General features: G+C 47.3%; 1 protein-coding gene across 1 annotated transcript; it reads right to left on the bottom strand.

Annotated features, from left to right (window-relative positions):
* Positions 1 to 1330: 1330 nt before the first annotated feature.
* On the bottom strand, positions 1331 to 5810 carry XAF1 (XIAP associated factor 1; the record flags this gene model as incomplete). Its single annotated transcript, XM_084237894.1, has 7 exons — positions 5757 to 5810; positions 4140 to 4275; positions 3389 to 3445; positions 2898 to 3093; positions 2326 to 2339; positions 1688 to 1770; positions 1331 to 1415 (listed from the first exon to the last, which is right to left on the bottom strand). The coding sequence occupies exons 1-7, from the start codon at positions 5786 to 5788 to the stop codon at positions 1331 to 1333; spliced, it is 603 nt and encodes a 200-aa protein (XP_084094020.1). The 5' UTR covers positions 5789 to 5810.
* Positions 5811 to 14799: the final 8989 nt, after the last annotated feature.

Below are 14799 nucleotides of genomic sequence, written 5' to 3' on the forward strand. Positions count from 1 at the left end.
CTTGAAACTTCAGGAGCCTCGTGAAACTGCATGTTCTGAGTTAGCATTTCTCGGGGGTGGGCCTGGGAGTCTGCATTTCCAACAAGCTCCTTGGTGAGACTGTTGCTGCTGCCCCACAGACTGCACTTCCAAAAACAAGAGGCTGAAAGGTGGAAATGACCCAAATGTTTAGCAACCGATGAATGGAACCGCAAAATACTTCCATCAAAGGCATGAGGTGCTGCCCGCCTCAGCAACACGGAGGAACCTGGAACACACGATGCTAACTAAACGAATTACATCAGACCACATGGACTGCGCTAACAAGGAATGTCCAGACTAGATATGTTAGGGGGAAAAGGATGTCCTAAAGGTAATTTCATACAGACTTTGTGGACTCCACCCCCACCCCAGGCCAAAGCCAAAGACACTGGGAACTCCAAATCCCATCACCACCAAAGGGAAGGTGGCTGGGACCTGAGGGTGGGGTTAAGCAGCCAAGTGAGTATAAAGACAGACACGTGGGCTTTTGGGGGGTCCCCCATTTTGGCTCTCCACCAGCTCGCAGCGTCCGGCCAGCTCTGAGAGTGACTTTGGGTTTCCAGGTCGGCGGATCGGGTAGGACGCATTAAAGACTTTATTTCCCTGTTTTCTCCCTGAGTTGTACATTTTCCTTATTTCCTTTTCCCTTGTAAATAAACCTTTTATTAACCGTTTGTGTGTGTCTGTAGTTGAGTATTAATAAGTCCCTTTTAAGCGCGCGGGTGAGGACCCACAGCCAGGATCCCGTTCAATATCGGGGCTGTCCTATAACAGATACAGCCATAGAGACAGAAAGCAGACTAGTGGTTGCCAGGGGCTAAGGAGAGGAGGGGTGGGGAGTGACTGCTTAGTGAGCATGGGGTTTCTTTGGGGGTGATGTAAATGTTCTGGAATGAGAGAGGTGATGGTCAACCAACATTGTGAATATACTTAATGCCACTAATGATAAGTCTCATGTTACAGGAGTTTTACCATAATAAACAAAAAGATCTAGATCACTGCAAGGGTCTCAGATTCTGATATTCATGGTTCTCTGAATTAAAGGGTAAAGAAAGGGTAAACAGCTCTTCCCCGGGAGGAAGACTTGTGTTTCAAGGGGAGAAAACTTGGTACATTTCCCCCACAGGGCAAACGCTCAGCCTGCAAAAGAAAGGAGCTATTCAGCAGAGAAGGCACTTCAAGGTGCTTAAAGCCACAGAGAAAAGAGCCTGAATGCTCCCAGGCAAAATCAATCAATCCATCAAGCATATCATTAAAGCACTACTGATCCACTTTTTGTACCCAGTCCTGGAAAAATGGAGAAAGTCGTTCAGTTTTGGGTGCTCACGTGGGTCAAGAAATAATAAGGCAGATTCTCCTGAGCAACATCCAGGCTCTGAAGGTGGAAGACGTTCCTAGGGGGGTCAGGGATAGCTGGAGCGGTCAGGTCAGGAGGCTCCTCGAAGGACTGTCACAGGGAGTCACCAAGGGCGGTCATCGTTATTTAAGCTAAATCAGCCTTCAGCAATTTATTAACCTCCCCCTTTGAACACTGCAAAACTGAACATGGGAAGTTGTAATATTCTTCGATGTAACACTGGGTGCAAAATCTAACCTTTCCCATCATACTCTTTGGGAATATGGACTGGTTGTTGGCATCATTAGAAAATGACTAATTCCTACTCACCTTATGGTAGAAGTACATATTTTCCGGAATCTCTTGGTGACAATAATGACAGTGGACTTTCTTTTCAGGAGGACTTCTCTCCCCTGAATAAAGGAATAAGAAACAACACCACAAATGATTGCCCTTGGCAACGACTAGTCCAGCTACCTCAGATGCTGTGGATGGCCTGCGCTTATGAGTATGATTTGCCTGGGCAGCACGCAGCCCTTATGGAGGGACGTTGTCCTGGAGCAGGACTCGTTTCCAAGGAGACGAAGGGACTGCTACTGCAGATGCCAATCCTGTCCATTGTGACCATCCTGTCATTTCACCATTTTCCTGGCTCTGTGATCCAACGAGGGCTTACCGTACATGCCTTTGTGGATTGTGTTAAAGCTGTGTTGGCTGTGTTGTGTTATTTTGATAGACATGTTGATAAAGTCATGTGGAAGTTGTGTTGGCTGGGCTGATGCCCAGCCATGTGGGAATGAAGGACATGGATGTGAATCTTAACCCTTCCAATTTTTCACTTGCCAAATTTGACCTTGGGCAGATTGTTAACTAGGAGATATTTACTGTCCAAAGTGTTTTAGACTCTTTCCACATGTGACTACGTTACTAAAACAACCTGTGAAGTCCACGGAAGATCTGTCACTCACGGTGGCCGTGTCTCCTGAAACACCCACATAAAAAGGTAACTGGGTCAAAAGAACCTGAAATGTCTCCTGGGGGTCACACAGACCCACAGGTCAGAAGCTATAGCTAGTTTCCCTCTGTCCACCGTCATGGTGAAAAAAGTTCCAGATGCGGTGTCAGAAACCTTGGGTGTCTGTCTTATTTCAGCCCCTAGCAAGCCCCTGCTTCATTCTGCTCCTGGGTGTCTCATCTATACAAGGATACAGGCAGCATTGGATTGTGCTGGAGGAGTTGAAAGGAAGCGTCCCATGTAGCAGGACTCTGTCTGCCTCTCTACCCATCGCTGAGGCTCCCAGCCCCCAGCCTTGGGATCTTAGACTCTCCAGACCAGTCATTTGAAGCGGACACACAAGGAGGTCACTGTCATGTATAGCTTAAAACTAGTGTGGCCAGACAAATTTATAAAGTGCACATCTGGCTATCATCTGCCCACACACGTCTTCTGTCCTGTGAGACCTTACATTGCTCGCATGCCATCCAGAAAAGGCTTCCCCCTCCTGAAAGCTTTTCTTTTCCTGTAGCCAGTGCTGCTCACCCTCACTGAGAGGGGCTGGTTCACTCCAACATGTGGCCCTGTGCTGGGCCAGCCCTCGGAGCATGATGGACTGGCCGCACTCCAGGCAGATCTTGGTCCGGTTGCCACAGTGGTGCTCGTGGATCTCCTGCTTGCTGAGGCGCACGACCAGCTCACAGAACTGACACGCAGTGGGGCGCTCCTGGCATTCTGTGCTCTGTGTGTGGGAGAGGGGACAGGCATGGTCACTGGCCTGCAGCGAGACAGGGGAAGGGGCAGAGCGGGGACTCTTTTGGACGACAAATTCTCTCTTGGGCTCAGGGATCCTTGCAAGCCCTTCTGACCAGTATCTGGGAGACAGGCAGACCTGTGCCCCTGGGCTGAGCTAGTTTGCTTCCCTAGCCTTCTTGGGTGAGAGAAGGGAAGTCAGGTGGAAATCTTTACTCCTGGCCCCTCCCCTCCTCCTCCCAGTGAACTGCTGGGGGTACAGGGGGATCTTGTATGCCTCTCACCTCATGGAACTCCAGGGCGTGCTTCTGTACGATCTGCTGACACATGGCACACCCGACCTGGATGCACAGAGAGAAACATGAGTCCCACCAGCATGTGCGCTTCCCCCAACACTGCCTTGTTTGGTCATATGCTTCTATTTTGGGTCTGTGATCTTCCAGAGGGCAGGGGTGAGGCATGGCCACCTCAGTTGCCCTGTGGCACCAGCCCAGCTTTCAAGAAGCATTTGTGGGATCCACTGCACTGAAATGGATGCCTGTGCTTGAGGGTCTCCAGAAAGACAGATGAGGGGCCCCTGACCATTGCCCCTCTTTGCTCTCCAACCCTGTTCCCTCAGCTCTGCTTCTTGGGCTGGTGCAGACTCCAGACAGTTAGGAAGATCTGAACTGAGCAGAGCTCTCTGGGAAGGACCCCATATCTACCCTAGAAGGGATTGAAAAGACTAGGAGAGAAATGTCAGCCTTGTGTGCTTTTTAGACCTTTCCTTTCCTGTGTGCCCTATCCACAAACCTCAAAAGACCTTTCAACCTTTCCTGAAACAGGGACCCCTTACCTTGATTGAATGCATGAGCCTGTGGGAATGGGAAAGCCAGGGGTAGACTCAGTTTGGCGTGAGAAACTAAACTGAGATTCCGCCTCCACTTCATAGATATGAGTAGACACAGTGCAGGCTAAGTGACTTGGCCACGATGGAGTTGCTGCCATGTGGACGGGACACTCATGGCCGCCCTGCCCTCTCTCCTTCCTGCTCACCTGCTGGTGCCCAGCCTCCTGGTGCTCGTCCATCTTCTCCTGTGGAACATGTTCCTTGCACTCCGGACAGGGAACCAGAGACTGCAGGCAGTGGGCCTCATGGAGGGCCAAGTGGGCCGAGGCTATGCTTCTTCTGCTGTAGAATCAAGGGGGAGGAACAACAGGCTTATTTCAACATATAACCGTGGAGCCATTTTTCACAGCCAGGGCAGCTGGATTAAGACCTTTTGATCTTAATACATGATGGTGATGATGCCCCCTGATCCCCTTCCCCCACATTGGTTGAAAATTAGAACATGCAAAATGATAAGAGAAGCATCAGGACATTCTATAAGTTCTTATATTGTCCAGGTTGAGCAGGGATGTTGAGAAGGAGCAGGAGGGAGCAAAGGAGTCCCGAGAAGTCTTTGAGGGTAAAGGAGAAGGTCCATTATCCCCAACGGGCTGAGGGGTGTAGACACAGATCAAACATGGTAAATGGTACCCTTGAAAAACATAATACAATTTAGGTCAATTATACCACAGTGAAGCTCTTTTTAAAGCTCAACAAAAAAATATCAATTGCTTTCAAATTTTTTTTCTTGTCTTGAAGTACTCCCTGCCCTACCACGCATAGGCATCCTGAAAGGGCATTGCCAGCATTCAGCCAGAGTCCAGACAGTGAGCTCTACCCATCCCTGCCAGCAGGTGCACCTGTGCCACCTGCAGAGGGACCTGAGGCCCTTCTTGGAGAACTCAAAGCACCCCTGTTTCTGAGCCTCCCAGCTCCAGGGCAGGGTGTTAACACTCCTCAACCCCCAGCAATGCTTCCTTTATTGCAAACATCTTCTGCTTGAGGTAGCTTGGGAGAAAGGAAACTCAGGACTCAGTAAAGGTCTAAGTGACGACAGGTGTGGCAGGCCAAGGGCTATGGCAGGAGGGCTATGGCCAAGAGGCATGGCCGAAGCCTCACCCCTTGGGTCTGAACAGACTCTACTTCTGCGCGGCCCAGGCAGACAGCACAGAGGCCATTTTCTTGGCCTTCTTTTCTTGCCCCTGGCCTGGTCACTATCTCCCTCAGCTTTTCTTTCTGAGCCTGTTCAGACCCTGAAGAGCTAGGGTACTCTAGCTGAAGCAGAGCTCTCCAGAAGGATTCTCCTTGGCATTCCCCCCCCCACCCCCGCAGGTAGGGAGAGTGGAGGGTAAAGTGCTTCAGAGGCGGGGTCCCCCCTGAGTTACAGGTATAACCGGACCCCTGCCCCAACACCTTCCCCCCCCACCTATCTTAGCTCCCCCTCAATGAGAGACTGGAAATGGTACCAGAGAATCTGATGAGCCCCTTTCCCGGGGAAAGACCATATGATCAGAACCCCAAATTTAGACCCCAGGTCTGCCAAATATGAGTAGCCCAAAAGGGGCAATGATCTTGGCCATTGACTTTAGGACTGTCCAAGAAAGTCTAAAATATCTTGGGGTGGGGATGCTGGTTCAGTGATATAGAGGTAACTACTTGTCACCCAGGGAACTTTTCCACCCATACAAATGCCTGAGCCCTTTCTCCTCACTTCAGGAACAACCTTACCCCGTGTGCCCCTCTCACTAGCTGGCCTCAGGCCGCTAGAGAAGGCTTTATCTTACCAGTTTCTGCACACCAGCAAGGCTCTCTCCATGGTCTCCAGAGTCTTTCTGTTGAGTTTCATTTCTAGCAGACAGAAACAAAACTGAAAGTATTTTGCAACCCAGAGTCCAGAAGGGAGGGGCTTTCAGAAATCTCGGCTTGGGGCTGCTCCAGGCTTCCTGTGCCTGCCGCTTTCAGGAAGGCCTTCTGCAGCACAGCCAGCCCAGCCTGCCCCTGCTGTCACCCAGGGCTACTGTCACCCACTGATTCTAAGACCCCGAGGGCAGGATCGAGAGGCAGAGCCTCCCCTGGACAGCAGCATGTCCTCCCCGGGCCGCTTGACTGCTCTGGTGGGTTGCCTTGTTCAATCTGAAGCTGTCCCTAGAAAGCAGCTCCTGGGTATCCCTCCCCCTCCTCTGGCCCCAGCTGGTGACAGCTGGGGAACAGGATCTGGGAGGAACTGTGGAGGTGGGGTGGCATTGATACTGGGCAGGTTGAGGGGCACCCCGGAATCCCCAAACCTACCCACTCTAAATAGATTCTGCCATTTGCCTTGTTATGGAAAACAGTCTGCCAGGCTGGAAAGGGCCAATATACCAACCTCATCAAGACAAAACATACTCTAGTGCATAAGAACTTTAACAGAAAGGAATTTTAATACAATAAATAAAGAGAAGATATAAGACAAAGAATGTAGTTTTCAAATCAAGTACTCAAAGTTACCCATCCCCTTGTGGGCAAATTCCCAGCCAGTACGGGTTGGCCCAAAGCAAGGCCACTAGGGCTGGGAAGCTTGCCACAAGTCCAAGGCATTTTCTGGTGGGGACCCATAGGAAAGGGGCAGAAGGGGTCCCAGAATGTCTGGGACAGAAGGAACACAATCAAAATCAAGATAAAAGCTGCCCTTGTTAACCTCCCCACAGATGTCACCCACATCTGTTTCAGGTGTCTCCTTCCATGTCCCCCAAGTCCCTGGTACCAGTCCAAGGCTGGGAAGCAAGCGCAGCTTCTTCACGTGTGTCTCTGCTCCATGTGCCTCCTCCAGGTCTCCTTCTGGCTCTCCATCCTTCAACCTCCCTTTTTCCAGTCTCCAGTTTCCCCTCCTCTCTGCTCAGCCCCACCCTTCCTTGGGTGGAGCAGGGAATCTGGAACCTCTCTTTTCCTTGGGGACCACCCTGGTACAGTTCTACAAATATAGATACAGATATATAGATTTGGTCATTCAGGTTGTAAATGACCAAACAGGGCCTTTCGCTGGTGTCCAGAAAGCCAAACTCTAAACCCTGAGAATTGTCTTTACTTGAAGGAGTTCAATCAAGGGAGTTGGGGTTAGGCACCCCAATACACCTGGCTTCCCAAGTGGCAGGAGTGCTGGGATTTTATAAGGGATGAAGGAAAGTAGGGAAGTGTCAGGCCTCACATCTCCAGGTCCCAGGAGGTGCTGGGCATTCTAGGGGGCAGGAGTCAAGGTGTTTGACTTTCCAGACAGGTTTTTTTCTCAGCAACCAGCAGATGTTTGTTTCTTTTCTTTCTTTCTTTCTTTTTTTTTTTTTTTTAAAGATTTATTTATTTATTTATTTATACAACCACTGGGTACCATCAGAAGCACGGGAGGGTGAGATAATTCACCAAAGCCAGAGCAGGGAGCAAAACAGACAGATTGATGAAATACACTGCTGAGGGGAGCAGCAGGCGGGACAGGAGAGGTCTGCACGCCATGTGGGACCCTCGCTGGAGGCTAAGGATCTAACCGGCGCTGCAGAGGTTGCGGGCAGCTTCTCAGCCCAGCGCTCAACCGCTGTGCCACCAGGGAGGCCCCAGATGTTTGTTTCTGATGCCACTGTCAACTCAAAGAGACAGAGAACTTTATCAGGGAATGCAACACAATCAATTTCCAAGTTCCCAGGTTTGCAGCTAAAGCCAGTTAACAGTTAATCATAAGGAGGGAACAGGAAGCACAATTCAGTGAGTTAACAGTTAATCCTAGAGGGAATGCAATTTAGTCAGTGAACAGTTACTCTTAAAGAAGGAATGCGATTCAGTGGTTGTAGTTTAATTCCAAATTGTTAGTCTAGAGGTATTTTCTGCTGCAAAATGGAGGGGATTGGCTACAAGGTGATCAAAATATATTTCTCATACCCATTTGATCTTCATCCACAGTCCCTGGCTCAGAGCTCCCCAAAACCTTGGCATATCCTAAGTGCTGAGCGTGATAAATGTGTCTTTTGTTATGTGAATGAATGCAGCAGGTTGCGCAAGATTAAAAGTTGAGAACTTTCAGTTCCACCCCTTAACCTCCAGGGATGGGAGAGGACTGGAGATGGAGTTCAACTCCCAATGACCAATGATTTAATCTACTGTGCCTGGGATGTGAAGTCTTATAAAAACCCAAGTGTGTGTGTGTGTGTGTGTGGGGGGGGGGGCCCTCCCCAGTGGCGCAGTGGTTGAGCGCTGGGTTGCCAAGCTGCCCCAAGCTTCTGCAGCGCTGGTTCGATCCCCGGCTGCTCCCCGGCCACCGGAAGATGGTCCCCCATGGCGCGCAGACCTCTCCTGCCGCCCGCTGCTCCCCTCAGCAGTGTACTTCGGTCCTTCTGCCTGCTCTGCTCCCAGCTCTGGTGAATTCTGCTTCTGACTGTACCTATCACTTGTATAAATAAATCTTAAAAAAAAAAACAAACCAACCAAGTGGGCAGGCTTCAGATAAGTTGCAGTTGGTGAGCACGTGCAGGCTCAGAGACTGCATGGAGCTCCCTGCCTCCCCCCCACCCCCACCTTGGCCCTATGCATCTGTCCCAACTGACTGTTCCTGAGTTCCATTCCATTGTAATAAATCAGTGATCTAGTGAGTAAAATGTTTCCTAAATACTGTGAGCCACTCTAACAAATTAATTTACTGAGGAAGGGGTGGGTTCTGATTTATAGCCAGAGGGTCAGAGCACAGGTAATAAGTTGTGGCCAATTTGTAGGCAGTAGATCAGAAACACAGGTAACCATGTGGGCTTGGAATTGACCCCTGAACAGGAGGATGGTCTTGTGAGTCTGATCCCCAGATTCCTGCGGAATCTGATAATGTCTCTGGGTACACAATGTCAGAATTGAGCTGAATTAAGTTGAATTCTTGGACACCTTGTTGGTGTCTGAAAATTGTTTGGTAGAGGGAAGTCTCTGCACCCACACATAGCACTGGACATGGGAACCCTTCCAGGTGGGAACGGTTGTTGTTGATTTTTTTTAGGAAGGTAATAGGATTAAGGAAAATACCCAAGCATGGTGTAGAGACAGGAGAGGACACAGAGCAGGTTTTCTGATCCAGGAGACCGGGTAAAGGAGGAGTCAGAGTCTTCAGTGGCTTTTCAGGCTTTTATTGGGATTTACCGGGTACATGGCAGGTAGGGGTGCTGGGGGGCCGGGAGGCTGGCAGTCCTCCCAGCCCCCAGCAAATCCTCACCCTATCTGGGCTCTCTGGTGTTCTCTCACATTCTCTCTGCTCCTCTCATGGCTCTGCTTCTCTGCTTCTTTCTCGGCTTCTGCTGGCGTCCCTGTGATGCCGCCTGTAAAGCAACCAACCCATTCTTAGCAGGTTTATGAACGGTTCTAGCAGCCACATGTTCTTCGCCATGGTTTGTAGTCGCTCCAACACTCCTCCGTACACTCCACTCCTCCACCGTTAACACCGCACTACCACCACACCGCACTCTGCTGCACCACCCTTATAAATCAGTCTCTTAGCTCAGGTGGACCCACTTCAGGTGCCCGCCATCAGGCATGCACCCAGGATCACAGGGCTCCCTCATCTATCCTGATGGCGGAAGGGCAGAAAAGCCTGATACCTTGTACCTTACCCTACACCGCCCTTTAAAGCCCAGTCTCAGCCCAGGTGGATCCCGTCTACCTATGCCCACACCCTACTCCAGGTGCCCGCCATCAGGCATGCATTCGGGACTGCAAGGATCCATCATCTGTCCTGATGGCAGGAGGGCAGAAAAGCCTGATACCTTTTACCTTACCCTACACATGGGCTCTAGCCTGCTGCCAGACTAAAATTCAGGCACCAAATGAGAGATAGTGTGCAGTAATAATAATGATCAAAGCAAAGGTGGGAGGGAAGAGCAAACAGACTTTTAAACATTTTCTATGTTGCTGACATCATACTAAGCATCTTACAGGCATCACCGAGTTTCGTCTGCCCAATAACTCTGGTGTAAGAATGACTAGTTCCATTTTGTAACAGCAAGATGAAACAATTTGTCCAATGCCACACACTGAACTGAGCTGGGAGATCTCACGCTGGGGGCCTATGCGCCTAAGCAGCTCTGAGCCAGGAGTCAGAGACCCAGGTGAGCACCAGATTCTCTTCCTCATCAGCTGGGCCAATGCCTAAATCCCTCTGCTTTGCTTCCCACTCTGTCTCCTGACAGTCCTGACAGTTCGCTACAGTCCTGACAGTAGCGAAAAGCTAAGAACTTTAACATGTGTTATCTCCTGCAGAGATCCCCAGAATGCAAGGGTGTGGTGGAGCGGGGCGAAAGAGGGCTGCACAGGTGAGGTGTCTTCAGCTATGCAAGCACCGGGGTGCAATTAGAAATGACCTTGAGATCTTCCTCTACATCTTAGTTTTCATTTAAGATGTTTCCTCTTTGCTGACTGTCCCACCCCTTCCCTGACATATCAAAATTCCACAAAACCAACTCCTGTGTTCTCACTGACAGAGGATCTGTCTCCTCTGCCTCTGGTTATTGCAGGCTGAATTGAATGCAGGCACATGATGCGTGTTTGTGATAATTAGACAGAAGGTAGAAACACAGCAGCCATAGCTGTTTCCTTTTGGTTTTTAAAGATAACCTAAGTATAGAGCTAATGCAGGAATATGCTTTTGTTAAGAGGATTAGAATATTACAGATAAAGCAAGCTTTCTTCAGACTTCCACGCCGGCTCCTGAGTCATTGCCGTTTTCCACCATGTGTGTACTGAGGCACGTTGCAGTTGGCACAAAAGCCTGTCCCCATTCCCACCGCAACATGAATCGGTGCTGTGGGCTTGCATGATTTCATTATTCTGCCACCCGTCTTTGGCTGGTCACCAACTCCTCCCCAACCCCGAGTCCCATGAAAAGCTAGATGAGAAATGCTCTGTTGTGAGCTTAGAATTCTTCCCCGGGACATTGGCTGCCTGCTTGGCAGCTGTCGGGAGTTTCCGGCCTTGTCTTTGTGTCCCGCCTGGCCTGTGGGTATGGGAGGCGGGCGAGGGTTGTCACAGGGAACCAATCCCTCAGACGTGCTCTGGCTGGGCTCTGTGTTACCTTTCACTGGGAGGGGAGAAGGGGAAGCAGGAACAATAATCAGACCTCGATGCACCGATTTGAGGCGAGAAGGAGAAATTGTGTGTGAAAGCCAGACAAGGCCATGGAAGATCAGAGAGAATATTAAAAGACCATTTTTTTTAAGATTTATTTTATGCATACAAGAGTTGGGGTACAGGCCAGATGCACGGGAGGGTGAGAGGATTCACCAGAGAGAGAGCGGGGAACAGAACAGGAAGACTGACTGAAATACACTGCTAAGGGGAGCAGCGGGCGAGCCAGGAGAGGTCTGCTGCACCATGTGGGTTGCTCTGAGGCCGGCGGGGATCGAACCGGCACGGCAGAGGCTACGGACAGCTTCACAGCTCTGCGCTCAACCACTGTGCCATGAGGGAGGCCCCTAAAAGTTCATTTTCAATGGTTGACTTTGAGAAGGGATCTTAGGTTTTTATTCCTTCACAAGATGGCTATGCTAAGGAAAATGATATAACAACAGAGATATTTCACTTCCCAGACACAAATTAAATGGTGGAACCATGCACACTCCTGTCAGTGTGCCTTTAGAAGGGTCCTGTGGTCAGAGTGGCTGGAGCCATGGGAGATAGGATTAGGGAGCACACAGTCTCCCCAAGTACATATGTTTGGGTGGGAGTTTGTTCTTTAGGCCACCATGCAATTGCTCAAATGATAAGTCCCTGGATGGGAAGGAAGCCTGGCAATATCTGTGGCTATGTTTGGGGAGGACTCTAAGCCTGACTGGGCAGCCAAGTCAGGGGATGCCCTGCCCAGCTGCACCTAGCTGGTGCAAAGGGGAGGAAAGTTGTCACTAGAATCACAGGCAAAAAATAGCAGCTCCAGGGCCTTCTGTGTGCTTTTGTGTTCCCAAGTGCTTCCCCCCCACCCCCCAATTTCTGGCAGAGGTCTGTTTCCATACATTCTCAATTTTCCCTCCTGGCTAACGCACCTCCCTCACTTTCTCCCACCCAAGCAGCAATCACACTCCACTCCCTATCCCCAAAGGGGCGTTTCAGGGGTAACTGTTGCCACATCTCATGGACGCAGGACAATGATCAAGCACCTCAAGGCTTTGTCTCTTTTGGGGGGGTAAAAAAGAAATCTTGAGTATCTTTTCACTAGCAGTAGGATGAATTGCAGGCCCACATGTATTTTCTTATAAACTGATAAACTTATGGTATGGATAATTACAGTGCAGGACTGCAAGTGTGCTTTCTTTTCCTTATGATCTTCAGAATACTTTCTTTCCTCTGCTGACTTTATTGTAAGGATATAGTATAAAATATATATATATATATAAAACATACAAAATATATGTTCATTTATTATTTTTTTATCCAGAAGGCTTCTGGTCAACAGCAGATTGTTAGCAGTTAAGTTTTTAGAGGAGTCAGAAGTTAGATATATAGATTGGCATTCTTAGTCTCCCATTGTTCTAGGGTCGAGAGTAATCTGTTCAGTGAGGATGAATATCTTGCTTTAGGTCTATCTTGGGACTTTCTCAACCCTCCCTAGTGAAGCAAGGGGTTAGGAAGAGTGAAAGAGATAATGGTCCATTATTGCCAGTAATGGTTGTGTTGGAAATATAACTAGGAAAATGAACTCTGCCATCTTTCATTCCAGGGACATTTTCGTGATGGGATGCTTACTGGCAATGCAAGTGAGGCAATACTGACTAGGCAACACTGTGGCCTCATTGGCGGGAAAAACAGCAGATATTTAGTCATCAAGATCCTAGGGCACAGGTTGGGAAAAGGCACATTTACATGCAAACCGAAGCTCCATCCCTCTGTCTCCTTCCTCCACCTTTACTTCCAGGGTCAGCTATGTCATCCCAGTGGCAGATGAAAAGTACCAATTTCCAAATGATCAATTTCCAAATCGACCTCATGGATCCACATTTTGGAGTTATAATAAGAGAAGTCACTTTAGGAACCTTACCTTCTGCTTGCACAATTTTCCTTCTGTTGCAATTCCTTCTCGATTGTTTTTGTACAATCATGTTCAGGACACTGTCTTCTTTTGGTTAAAATTAAGCAAAACTAGATTATTTATTTACTCACATCTTGTAAATGACAACTGGGTTTTGTTGATATCTTCTCTGTTGGCCTTATTTGCTTCTTGCTTGGCTCCTAACTTTATTTAGAGACCTGAACTTCCAGGTTCTCTTTCTCTTTCTATTTTAAATAAAATTTGATCTTTCTATAAATTTTGTTTTTGGGCTGATTGCTGCACTTAATTCATAGAAATAAAAAATTTATGACTTTTAAAATATTAAAAAATTAATGAATGTTCACCCATGATTCAGCTTAAGAAATAAGAAGTTAGAAATAATAGTTGAAATCTCTTGTGTAGTCAGTTCTGTTTCCCTTCCTCCCCATCCATAATTATGCCCCTGAATTTGGAGTTTGTTATGCCTTTGCATGGCTTTTGAACATTCACTTCTTAAAATTATTGCTTAACATTTACTATTAAACATTATTATCATGTATGGACCCTTAAATGATATATAATATTGTATTTGCATGTCGTTAACCTTGTATAGTGGAGCTAAAATGTTTATATAGTTCCACAACTGACTCCCCCATCCAGTCTTATATTTTTGAAATTTGCCCACATCCAAACATTTAGCTCCAGTTTATTCATTTTCATTGCTAAGAAGATGTGCCTCAAGTTGTTAGCCCATTCTCTTGTGAATTAGGACTTAAGATTTTCCTTTTATCATCATTGAAAATAATATTAAAATTAAAAATCTTCAAAGTAAAGGACATTAATATACTCAGAAAGACTTTCAAAAAGATACTTTCTTAAATAAGAAGAAAATGTCATAAAAAACTATTTAAAGAACAAAAAACAACCTTGGAAGTTAAAAATATAATAGCAGAAATAAAAATACACCTCAATAGAAATATTGGAGGGTCATTGAGAGAACGTCCCAAAATATAAAGCAAAAAGACAGACAAGGAAAACTCAGAAATGGTGAGAAAATTGGACTACTCATTCTGGAAATCTATTGCCCAAATAATAGGTGTTTTAGAAAGAAGAGCGCAAGAGAGAGAGAGAGAGAGAGAGAGAGAGAGAGAGAGAGAGAGAGAGAGAGAGAGAGAGAAGTTGGAGAGGAAGAAGTAATCAAGAGAAAAGTTTAATAAAAATTTTCAAAGTTAAAGGACATCAGTTTGCTGAGCATTCCAAGTACTCAGTACAAAGAGTGAAAAAAACTGACAGAATTTTAATGGGGATTTTCAGAACACTGGGAACAAGGAGAAGATTCAAGGGCAAGAATGGATTTAGATTTTTTAAATTGTGGCACTGGAAGTGAAAAGACTATGGCCTTAAGAGGGAAAGTGATTTTCAGCATAGCATGCTATAGTCAAGCAAACTGTTAATGGAGGATGGATGTAGAATATTAGATTGAATTTGGTGGTAATTTATTTAGGACATATGCATATTTATCTGTGAACTAGCCTACTTTTCCTTTTTTGAGCTGTTCTTGTCTGGTTTTGGTGCTGAAGTTATGTCAGCCTCAAATAAAAGGGTATGTTTCAATTTTCAGGACTAATGTATATAATACATTGTATGTATTATATAATACATTATTCAATTATTCCTTGAATATTTTACATAACGCACAAAGTAAACTTTCTGGGCCTGGTGGGGTGGAGAACATTGTGGGTACTCCAAAGAAGACATAACAGATGGTGTAGGGTAAAAGAGTGAAAATCAGGCATTTTTACACCCTCCTGCCATTA

This window comes from Talpa europaea (genome assembly GCF_964194135.1).
Source record: "Talpa europaea genome assembly, chromosome: 7".
Taxonomy (NCBI): domain Eukaryota; kingdom Metazoa; phylum Chordata; class Mammalia; order Eulipotyphla; family Talpidae; genus Talpa; species Talpa europaea.